The sequence below is a fragment of the Physeter macrocephalus genome, chromosome 2 (assembly GCF_002837175.3).
Source record: "Physeter macrocephalus isolate SW-GA chromosome 2, ASM283717v5, whole genome shotgun sequence".
Lineage (NCBI taxonomy): Eukaryota > Metazoa > Chordata > Mammalia > Artiodactyla > Physeteridae > Physeter > Physeter macrocephalus.
The window spans coordinates 1820469-1832557 of record NC_041215.1 but is presented as its reverse complement, the minus strand read 5'-3'; the positions used below and the strand labels follow the sequence as shown (position 1 = coordinate 1832557).

The following is a 12089-nucleotide window of genomic DNA, read 5'->3' as shown; positions in this document are numbered from 1 at the left end:
AGAGGGGGCCCGCATTACCACAAAAAAAAAAAAGCAAGTAAATGGTTACTGTAAAAGCAGGAGAGGGGTCAACCTTGGGAGGGCTGGCAATGACTAAAAGAAGGCACAAGAGAGGCTTCTGGGTGCTAGAGGAATTCTGCTTCTTCATCTGGTGGTGGCCACATAAGTGTACACTGTGACAACTCAGTGTGCTGTATATTTTTGTTACGTGTAGTTTTCTGTATGTAATATTTCGTGAAATGTTTACAAGAAGAATGTACTGTAGACATCTTTCCATGCCAATAAATAGAGAGAAAATCTTTACAAAGAAAAAAATTAAGAAGCGATCACTCTTGAAATCCATGAAATCTTGAACACATAATGTACTTTGCACTTCTAGCTTCTGTTGGGTTGCTAGCGGTGCAAGTACATCTCCCTTTGAAATCTAAGGGTCTCGTGCTTTGAGAAAATCCAAAGTGAATCTGGCTTTGGCAAACCAAGATCCAATCTATAATTAAGCTCCAAGAAGGAAGGGAGGGAGCAGGCCCACAATTTTATCGAGCGCTTTATTTCTGTTGCCTGGCACACAGTTGGGACTCAAATATACATAAGTTGCAAGAATGAATGGAATAACATGGAAGAGCTAATCTGCTGTGTGTAAAGTAAAAAAGGTCACCTTCACCCTGAGCAGGGCAGCATCTTTTGAGTATTGAGGATGCTGGACTCTGAGTGGGAGGAATGCGGCCCAGGACAATCCCCTTTGCAGGCTCTTAGAAGCTGTAACATCAAATACATGCTTTCAAAGTCTCCTTTCTTTGCTTGCGGTGCCCCTCTATTAACTGCAAGACTTTGGAAGAATTTCCTTAGAAGGCACGGCCTGGTATCAGCTGTGCTCTGAGGCCACAGTCTGGTCCATGCTTTGGGTGCAGTGAATACAGCCCAGAGAGTCCATTACCAGGTGATAAGACATGCACAGTAGAGAGGCCCAGGACAGTGATATGGAGTGAGAATGACACCCAACGACCAATCACATTTGTGTGACATGTCAGCCCTCCCTGGGACACCCCAGAAACAGCTGAGGAAGGAAACCAACCAAAGCTGAGTCTTCCTGCTTCCCAAGTTGGGGATGGGGAGGGGGAGTATCATTATTTGAGTATTAAAGGACGTGATGACCTCGGAAGGCTGGGGCTCTTGGGGATGTCTGGGTTTCACAGGTGGCACAAGGTAAGAAGGGAGAGAAAATTCCGGACTCACAAAATGCATTCAGGAGAGTGTATCTGTGCAGCTCCTGGCGTTTTATTTTTAAGGCCTCACTTTGCATAAATTGGCAGAGGCAGAGAAGGACCTGAATTAGGAATCCTTATTTTAAGAAAAGAGGCTGCACCCAAAGCTTCTCACTCCCTAATTCCCCTAGAGTAACAAAAACTCCCTACCACAGTAGCTCGCTTTTCTTTGCACTGTGACTGCCAAGAAGGGAGGAGGGAGGGCCAGCAGCTGCAGACGCTGCCCCCTGCTGCCCTGCTCGCCTCCCCAGCCTCCCCCCAGCACACCCTCCAGAGCCCACCCTGCGTCCTGGGTGCTGGGTGGTCCGTGGAAAGCAGGGAGAGATGTTTGAGGGGGGGCTGCTGCAGGCCTAGACCAGGAGCCCGGTCCTCTGAATGCCTGTGGGCGAGGGGTCTGTGGATTGTTTCTTCTCTAGGGAGTGGCAGAGAGCAGCAGGGAGAGAAAACACGGAAGAGGGAGCCAGAGAAAATGCAGAGAAGGAGGGAGGGCAGTGGAGAGAGATGAGGAAGGGAAGCAGAGCCAGGAGTGAGGTGTGAGGGGGGCAGCAGAGACAGGCCAGAGTCAGAGAGGGGACGGGGAGAAGCACAGAACTTCTAAGGAGAGGAGAAAGACAGAGACACGTGCACAGCAAGAGTCAGAGAGATCGTGGAGGGAAGGGACAGAGGGACAAGGATGCAAGGAGAGGGCAGATAAGCAGATGGCAGGATAAAGCAGGCGCGAAGGACAGTCCTCAGTCCTTCCAAGGTGCCGGGCTGGGCTCCGGAGGGATGCGCAGCTTGTGCAGAGTGCAGACCCTTTGCTTGAAAACCAACCAAACCGAGGCCTCGATGATTTTCGAAACCTGATATCCATCTGAGCATTATCTGCAACAAACTGGGTCAGCCTTAGTAGGAGGTGAGGTGGAGTAGGGGCCGAAGTCTTCCATTATCTGATGGGCGGGTGCTGGGTGTGGTGGGAGGTGGTGGGAGGTGCGCGGGACCCTGGCTTTCACTTCAGTCCCCCTGGGAGAAGCCACCTCCTGAATTCAACACCCAACAGGGCAGTCTTAGCAACACGCGGCACAGCATCACTGCCCAGCGCCGGTGCAGCACCCCAAGGATGCAGTGCCCCAAATCCCGCTTCCACGATGCACCTGCTCAGGTGAAGACAGAGTCAGAAGAAAGGCCAAAAGCCAGAGGGCAGGAGAGCAGTATGAAAGTCGGCCATACCAGCCAGAGGCTAGCAGAGGGCAGGCGAACCGGGGAGGGGAAAGGACGGACCCAGGGCTGGCCTACCCCAGTCCGCCTCTGCTTTACCTGCCACGCAATCAGGTCCTTGAGGCAGCTCAGCTTGTCCTGGTCCTCGGGGTGGCCCCTGGTGTACTCTTCAGTGAAGAAGGCCTAGCAGGACAAACAGACGTTGGGGGTTTCCTGTTCCTTTGCTGTGGACCCCACGACCCACCCCTCTGGCACCGGGAGAGGGTTCCACTTGACAGGGGCAGGAATGAGGCCATTCCTACGTGGAGGAGCAACAGTCAGGGACGTGTAGGGACTGACGTTTCCTCTTCCCGGGGCTCAGATCGGTATCCCCTGGGAAAGGGTCACAAACCCCAGGGAAATTGTTCTTGAAGAGGGGTCTCTGGACCCGCAGCAGCATCACCTGGGAACTTGCCAGAGATGCAAATTCTCAGGCCCCACCCGGACGCACTGAATCAGAACCTCTGGGGTCGGAGGTGGGGTGGAGGCAGCTGTGTGTGAAGAAGCCCTGCCGGGGATTCTGCTGCACAGTCAAGACACCGTCCCAGGCGAGAAAACTCAGCAAGGAAGTTCACCTGGTGGGCTTTCCAGCTCACCTCCCTCATCGTGTGTGACCTTGGCAGCCCCAGCTCCTTCTTGGCTGCTGTTCTCAGTGTGTGCACATATATACACAGACATATCACCCCTCAAGGCTGAACAAAGGATTACCAATGGACGACTCTACGGGGTGTCCCAGGGTAGCTGGAAGGACTAACTGGAATTACTGTCCGTGAGTTATACTATTGTGCTGTATTCCTAGTTTAATATCAAAGGATGACATAGAAAAGATAATAAAGAGTCAGTCCATCATGAGATTTATGAGAATGAAGAGTCCATTTTTCCCTCGGCGTCCCATTAACGTATGGCCTAGGTGAAAGCTAAATACGGACTTTCTATTCTACTTCAGGGCTGGGAAAAGTTATGTCTCCTTATTGAGTAATTATTTTCCCCCAGTGGAAAATGTGACTCATATAACTGATGGCTTTTCCCTTTTCGCCACGGACACCAGGAGGCTCAGAAATGAAATCTGTGGCTGAAATGTGTGGGGATTTCTGGAGGGTCCTTACGACCTGAATATCTAGATTATAACTCTCACTTGAGAGTCGATCTCCCATCCCTTCTGTATTTTCACAGATTCCGTGTTTCATTCCTTCCCATTTCTAGAGGTCATTTCCATCATCTATAGAAGAGATGGCTTTACACAAGTAGCATGTACTTTGATTTGTGGCGCTTGACTTTTATGGTCTGGCTCGTGGACATCCCAGAGCCTCCTCTTGACAAAGGTACCTCGATGTGCCCAGTGGGATAAGGGACCTCTATGACCCCTGACAGAACATGGCATTGAGGGTGGGAAGGAGATGAGAGTGAGGCTATAGAAACTCTGGAAGGTGTATGAGGTCCAAACAAGCTGAAGTGTCCTTTTGAGGGACAAACAGCCACAGTAAGATGAGTGGCATGCAGCTGTGCCTGCTCTGGGCCCTCCTGCCACTGCTCTGTCCCCACCAGGGCCTGGAGAGGGGAGCCCTCACCGTCTCATACTTGGCGAACCCTCCCATGACAGCAGGGTCCACGATTCCGTTCAGGAGCATGGAGAGCGGGTTAATCGGGAGGCTTTCGTCACTCTGGTACTGGTTTATCATCATCAGGATCTTCTCGTTGGCCGCGGACATGGTTTCGATGGCGTTCTCCAGAGGGCTAATTGTGGTCTGTTGAAAACGAGATCACCAAGAAAGGGCCTCAGCAGGTCGCTTTAAAAACATAAAATTATTGGTTTTGATTTCATTTGGGGTTGGAATTCAAATGAGGCAACGCTCCCCAAGGGGCTGTAGCAGGCTCTTGTGGTAATTACTGAGCCCTGGGGGTTGTCGGCTGTCTGGGGAGAGACAGGCTGAATTTGTGCTTAGCAAGAGAGGGATCTCCCTGGGGAGATGAAGGCAGGAAGTGTCAGGCACTCGCTGGGGTTTCAGAGGCTGGGTGCGCCCCAGGGAGGGTTTTTTTTCTTATTACTTGGTGAAAGACGCTCCAATTTAACCCATCTGGTATTGGTTGTGCACCTACTATGTGTGAGCACTTAGCTGGAGGGATTAGAGCAGCTGACGATATGATCACCCGGCCTGGCCCACAGTAGGTCCCAAGACTTGTTATATGAGGGGGTCACTGCTCCAAGGTAGATTCGGTTTAGTTGGGAAGATAAAACTAACCACGTCTTCAACACCTCTTAGAAAGCAAGATAAACAGAGCGCCATCAGGTGCTAACTGGCATTAACAGTGGTTCCCAAGAGCATGGGATCGAGAGTAAAACACTAAGCAAGAAGTCTGCAAACTTTTTCTGTGCAAGGGCCAGATGCTGTCTGTGGCAACAACTCAACTCTGTTACTGTAGGAAGAAATCAGCTACAGGCAATATGTAAATCAATGAGCATGGTGGTTCCAATAAAACTACTTACAAAATTAGGCGCAGGTGGGCTCTGGCTCATAGGCCACAGTTTCCTGACTCCTGAACTAAACTAAGCGAATAAAAATGAGTGCAAATCTCAGCCATTTTTTCTGTGTGACCTTGGGCAAGTTTCCTAAACGTTCTGAGCCTCAGTTGACTTACTGGTAAAACGAGGATAAGAAAACCTACTTCAAAAAGTAGCTGGTAGTTATTGTTATTAACTCTTGTAGGTATCAGGACAGGGAGTAGCAGCTGTCCTGAGAAGGGAAGACTCCCTGGCAGGGTGGGTGGGGCTGGAGGGAAGGGTGAAGTAATCTGGGAAAACTTCCTGGAGGGAACCCTAAGTGTTACCATCTGTTCAGTGGTGGTGCTACAGGGCCTGCTTCAGTGGGGACATAGCAAAGATTAGTTGAGATAATATGACACTTGACTTATAGCGGAGTTCTTTAAAAAGTGCACCTGCTAGTTATTGTTAACCGTTGAGTATATGTGAAAGGGAGAACCAGCCTCTACAGCCATGCTCTCGGTCATCTTTTTAAACCATTTCCTTAAATCCCTGTGAAATCTTAGCCTCCTCGCTCCCCCTTCCTTGTTTCTGGACATTTTTGAAAATGGCCGTCTCTGCAGTGAGAAGGCCCTGGGCGTAGGCTCTCTCCTCTCTCTCTCTGTGATACAAGACACAGTGACACACAATGTCATCCTCTTTCCATCACACATGCACACACACACTCAAACACGCAAACACATGTGAGTGTGCGCACACGCGCGCGCACACACACACACACACACACACACACACACAGCTGGCGGGGAAGGCTGCTCGGCCTGGTAGAGGCGGCAGCCCTTGTTCCACAAGCTGCAACCCATGGTCCACTTTCTATCAAGCACACAGACCAACCCTGCAGGGGCTTCTCCAATCTGAGGTCTAGACTGAGTTCTAAAGGAAAATCTATCACAACCACTTGGACTGAGCCCAGTGCCACACCTGGATTTCAACCATAGCCTGGTATGTCTGAGAGCCTCATGCTTGACGGCGAGTTATTAAAAATGGAAAGTCCTGTTGATTGGCTTTCTTCCTCACTTCTGAAGCTATTTTTGTATCCCGACATCTTTAACCTCGTTACAGACAACAGGACAGAGAATGAGAATGAACGCTCCTTTGGATTCTCAGCTCTGGACGTTTGTGTAGATGAGTATGTCACTCTCAGAGCAGAGTGATGCGGGTTACATATTTGGTGGAAGACGTGGAGGTCCGGAGCTGGTAACAGTTATAAAAGCACTGATCACGGTAAAAGAGACGGCGCCATTTGTGCACTGCCTCCTCTGTGCCAGCCCATGCTGGGTGTGTCCCACACGTGCTCTCATTCAATTCCCCCAACAACAGGTAAGTCCTTCACCTAAGGGTAGATGGGGCAGCGCTGGGGAGAGAGCGCCAGTGTCCGAATTCCAAAGGCGAGATTCTTCCCGACATACACACCACACTCTGCTACCAAACTTGCCATACACTGGTTGTTAGGACTTGGTCAAGCCCTCAAATCTCTGGTGTCTTTCCTAAGCTCAGTCTCAGTTTCCTTACCGGCAGCACAGGTGTATAGCCCTTGCCCAGCTTGCTGTGCGGGGAAAATGAATTATCCTGGAAAATACAGTCAGCCTTCCATACCCTTGGGTTTTGCATCCTTGGATTTAACCAACCACGAATTCAACCAACCACTGATACAGAGGCCCAACTGTATTTTATGCCCTTTTATGTAAGGGACTTAAACAACTGCAGATTTTGGTATCCGAGGAGGCTCCTAGAACCAACACCCTCAGATACTGAGGAATAACTGTACTTTGGAAACAATTTTAAAGGCACTTGGGAAAGTGGTGATAATCCCTTGCAATCGAGTGGTGTTTCATATTACTCAAAGGCATCTCCCACATTACCACCTTCATAAATCCTCTTAGGAAACCTCTGAACTGCGTAAGATAGACATTATTATTACAACCTACTTCTACCGCTGATCACTTTGGCAGTTCAAGTCCCATCTTTGAGCTTCAGTTTTCTCATACGCAAAATAATTGAAAGGGACAAGGACTAGGAATGGGGTTGCACACTGGAGATGTGTAGGCCAAACTGGCCCTGGGTCTGTCGTTTAGCCAGCACATAAGTTCTAATTTTTTAAAAAACTAATTCAGCTAGAAGGAGTTTGCCACAGCTTCTACCACTCCCCGTTGTCTTAATGGGATGCGTTCACATATTTACAGTATCTTCCTGGGCTCTGAAGGTATTTGAATTTGTAGCTCTTGGATTAAATGACCTTCAGAGTGTCTTTCAGCTCTGAAATTCCATAGTTTTTTCATGTCTATTTTACAGATGATGAAAACTAAGGCCAGAGATACACTGTGTTTGTCCAACATCATATAGCTTGTTAATAACCAAGTTGAATTTGGGTCTCTGACCCCCAGCTCAGGACTTCTTGTAAAGATTACATATTCTCAGGGCCAAGAAAAAGGAAAGGACCCTCAATAAGCAGAACTTACACTTGATTCCCATCAGAAAACACCTCCCTGTACAAACAGTACTGTAGTCATGACAATTCATAAAAGAAACAACCAAGAACAAGATACAAATTCTATACCACAAAAACAAATGCTTGGAGAGGAATTCACTCAGCACCCATGAAACTTCTGTGTCTGAGACATCCTGAAATTCTTGGTAACTCAAATGAGGGAGGCTATCAGAGATGAAGTCACTCTGGTCAACTTTTTGGAGGTTTTCCCAATCCCTTCTATCAGAGGATATCAGGATAAAAGAAGTGAAACAAAAATGTTGACTATTTCTTTCCTAATTTCAGAATCCTGAGTTCATAAAACAAGATAAGCACTTCATATATTATGGGTTTCTGCATATTGAGTGATCGGTTGATGGATTTATTTAATAACTTTTAAAAAAATATATAAATTTATTTATTTATTTTTGTCTGCATTGGGTCTTTGTTGCTGTGCGTGGGCTTTCTCTAGTGGTAGTGAGCGGGGGCTACTCTTTGTTGCAGTGAGTGGGCTTCTCATTGCAGTGGCTTCTCTTGTGGCGGAGCACAGGCTCTAGGCACACGGGCTTCAGTAGTTGCAGCACACGGGCTCAGTAGTTGTGGCTCGTGGGCTCTAGGGCACAGCCTCAGTAGTTGTGGCGCACAGGCTTAGCTGTTCCATGGCATGTGGGATCTTCCTGGACCAGGGCTCGAACCCGTGTCCCCTGCATTGGCAGGCAGATTCTCAACCACTGCACCATCAGGGAAGTCCCTTAATAACTATTCTTGAGCACCAATTATGTGTCTAGGACTATTCCTTGCACTCAGAGATATGGCAGGGAACAAAACGGACAAAAATCTGTCTTCCTGGAGCTCACAGTCTAGTGGAGCTTATATTATGATGTCATTATATTTAAAATTCTAGATATTAAAAATAAACACACAGGCAAATTATGTAGTCTATCAGGAAGTGAGATACCATGGCGGGAGATGGGGCGTTCAGAGAGTGCAGGCAGGAATTCCTTCATTCTGCCTACAGTCCCGTGGGGACAGCAAAGGAGGAGAGGCACCTTACTGAGCACCACCAGAGGAGAGGGCATAGCCAGGGCCAATGGGTAGAGACTACGGCTTAGTAGAAAGTTTCTGATTTCTCACCTCAAAAATGGGATTCATAATATGATGTACTTCACACGGTTTTGTGGGATTAAACAGGATAATGTTACAAGGTCCTTGACACAGCACCTGGGACACTTATCCAAGCTTATCATGCACCGATGTGTCCCATGAATAAAGGGCATGAGTAGGTTCTTCCTCTCCAGGGCACTAATTATTGGGGTGGGCTGGGGACATGTTAAGGAAAGAGGAGAGAGTGAGTCCCTCCAGGGGCCTGGTATGAGAGGTTATAGCCAAACCTCACCTCTTTTACTAACCTTGAGCAACCCATTAACTCACTCGGTTTCCTCATCTGTAAAACGGGAGAATAATAATATCTACCTCGCAGCATTGTTGAGGGGTTTAAATGAGGTCACGCACATGAAGAGTTTGGCACATGCTCAGTAATGTCTGTTGATGTCATCATCATTATTATATGTTCCCTAAGGTCTACGCCATGACTGTGAAAAGGGGATTGGAGGACCACCTGGCTGCTGGGGGCCCTTAAGGGCTGAAGGGGGATGGTCTCAATGCTGATCATAGAGTAGCTTGAAAACGTCAGTCAGACAATGTCCCTCCTCTGCTTGTGACTCAGATTCACCCAGTGGAAAAGCCCAAGTCCTTATGGTGCCTACAAGGTCCTATATGACCTGCTATCAGACTACTGCTACTCCCCCCTCACTTGTTCTGATTCAGACATAAGCCCATTCTGTCCCAGGGCCCTTGCACTTGCTATTTCCTCTGCTAGAATGTCCTTCTCTTTGGTACCTGCAAGGACCACGTCCTCACTTCCTCCAGGCCTTTGATCAAAAGCCATTTAGCAGGAAGTCTTTCTACGACCATCCTACTTAAAATACCCACCACTCCTTCATCACCTTTCTCTTTTATTTTTCTCCATAGTGGTTATCTCCACCTGACATAGTATATATTTACTTAGGCTTTTTAGTGTGTCTTTGCCACTAGAATGTAAGCTTCATTGCAAAATCTCTAGGTGCTTGACATGTGTTAGGTACTCATTAAATATTTGTTGAACGAATAAGTGAATAAGACATCCTGAATATGTCCCTGCTTCTCAGATTTCACCGGATTGTCCTTTGCATCCTGAGGGCTGCAAGATCCCCAGCTGTTTGAGGACATGGAGACCCTGAAGTGTGTTGAGAAGCAAAATACCTTCTATCTACACCATGGAGTTCAAATACTTGCATTCTAGCCAGAGCTTTGCCTCTGTGTAATTTCCTTTCTCTGAGCTTCAGTTTATCCAAGTATAAAATGGATTCATAGTGAGATTCTGCAGAGGGGTCCCCAAAGGGCTGTTGGGAGGGGAGGATATGAGAGGGTGATTGTGCCGAGTGAGTTCCAGGCCCTCTTCCTCCCCCTGCACCCAACCACAGAAGCTCCCCATTCATCAGCTTTATTACCGGATTCTATGGTACCTTTCATTTGCAGGGAAAAAACAGTTATCTGATGCTTAAAAAAAAAAAAATTTGAAAGCAGGTAAACTGGATGCTGCCTCAGGTCCCTTCCTGCACCAGAATTCCTGGACTCCTGCTGTGGCTTTGAACAAAAACATTTCCCTTTTTCCAGTCTCAGGAGCCTCCTGAGCCCCACAGACTCACCTGGGACATGTGAGTCACCTCAAACCAGCGCAGGATGCCCGGAAGCTTGTACGCGGTCACAAAGGAGGTCCTCTCGATCCACATCGACTGTCCCGTGGGCAGGGGCGGCGAGGGCAGGAAAGCAACACACATGAAACCTGACCATCAGAGTTTGGTGGGAACCCAGCCAGGCCCCCAGGGCTCCTATCCACCCGGAATCAGAATAAAAACTACAAGACTCAGAAATACACTCCCACCTTACCCTGAAGAATTCTTTCCCAAGGTGAAGTTTAAGTTTTCCCTGGATTTAGGTCCAGTAAGTTTTAACCTGGGTCTCTGAACAGGCAGAAGTTTTAGGCAATATTGAATGCATCCACCTGCATTTTCTGGGGGGAGGTCTACAGTGTTCATCAGATTCTTCAAGGGGCAGTGACTCCCCCAGTGCAAAGAATCACAGTCCAAGGGAAAGAGCTGAGAGAGACTTGGAGCTGTCTCCTCGTGCCAGCCTCGGCCCTTGGGAATAGAAGACAGGTAGGTCCTGGCTGGGAAACACACAGTGACACTGGGGACTGTGAACTCCCTGTGGTTGAAAGGTGCATCTCACGCCAGGCCTGGGTCACATCTTGAGAGTGGAGAGGCTCAAGAAATGAGAAAACAAACCCAACGGAAGAGCCTGGAGAATGGGTGTCATCATACCAATGGAAGTTAGTGTTCCTTCCTTTGGCTTTGGATCAGATGCCCTCCCAATTCTGATTCTGGCAGGTGCAGGCTCTGGTTGGTAAAGGAGGCCCTGGGCAACGATCAAGGCTGCCAAAGGGTAGGGGAGATACTTACGGCAAACTCATTCTCAGGGTCAACGGTCCCCCTGCGCACTGGCCGGGAGTAGTGGAACTTCTGCACGTAGTTGGACTTATAAAAGCTGCAAGACAGGAAGAGGCTGAGGCTCCTGATGGCAAAACCTGACTTGACCCTGTACTGTCCAGGGAGGCCCACTACAGTAAACTCCAGGTCTGGCAGAGTCCTCGCTGCAACATTTAAAACCAGGCTTTCCTTGTAAGATGGTTTAGAAGCTAGTCGGTCTTATGCCCTCATGAGAACATAGCACCCCTTAGGGTACCCCCAAAGTTGGAATTCTATCATTAATGCACAGAGTGGTGCCTGGGTGATTGTTTCTTGTGATCTCAATGAAGGGTCTGGATACGTCTAAGGTCCTAGGCTAATGTCCCAGGGGTATCTTCCAAGGATCTCTTTAGGTGTCCCAGCCATCCCCCAAATCACTCTCCCTTGAACCTCTCGGGCGGTTCTAACATCAGGGTCAGCAGGGCATGGTGCTAGCTGTATGGTGGTCATCCCCTGCCCAAGGGTGCCTGACCGAGAGGTGACGGGAGGCTGAGCTCCAAGCTGAGCTTGAGTATCTGCTCAGCCGCCTGCACTGGCGTGAGGCTGCTTCTCGCCGCAGGAACAGGCCTTTCCTCTCACAAACGAGCTCCTGCTTCCAACAGATCTTCCCAGAGAGGTCTTTTCCTAAGCCACTCAAGGTGCTAAACTGGGTGCCTGGGCCTGAGTGGGGTGAGCCAGACAGCTTGGAGGGGGCAGCGTGGTGCCCCGCAGATCCCACCGATGCCCTGCTTTGTTGCCTCATCCCTGACCTTGCGATCGGGTATTAAACAGATCACACCTGCCTTCATGCTGCTTCCTCTAATGTCCCCTATTTTATTTTATTCTTTATTTTGTATTGTATTTTATTTTATTTTTTGGCTGTGCCTCACAACTTGTGGGTTCCCCGACCGGGGATTGAACCGGGGCCCTCAGCAGTGAAAGCGCTGAGTCCTAACCACTGGACAGCCAGGGAATTCCTC

General features: G+C 48.8%; 1 protein-coding gene across 1 annotated transcript in view; it reads right to left on the bottom strand.

The window, feature by feature from the left end:
* Positions 1 to 12089, bottom strand: part of DOCK2 (dedicator of cytokinesis 2) — a 432741-nt gene that overhangs the window by 13293 nt on the left and 407359 nt on the right. Inside the window, exons 43-46 of the mRNA XM_028497312.1 lie at positions 11065 to 11149; positions 10252 to 10338; positions 4067 to 4243; positions 2559 to 2642 (exon numbers count right to left, since the gene is read on the bottom strand). Of these exons, the coding sequence (XP_028353113.1) occupies positions 2559 to 2642; positions 4067 to 4243; positions 10252 to 10338; positions 11065 to 11149 (433 nt within the window). The remainder of the gene's footprint in view (positions 1 to 2558; positions 2643 to 4066; positions 4244 to 10251; positions 10339 to 11064; positions 11150 to 12089) is intronic.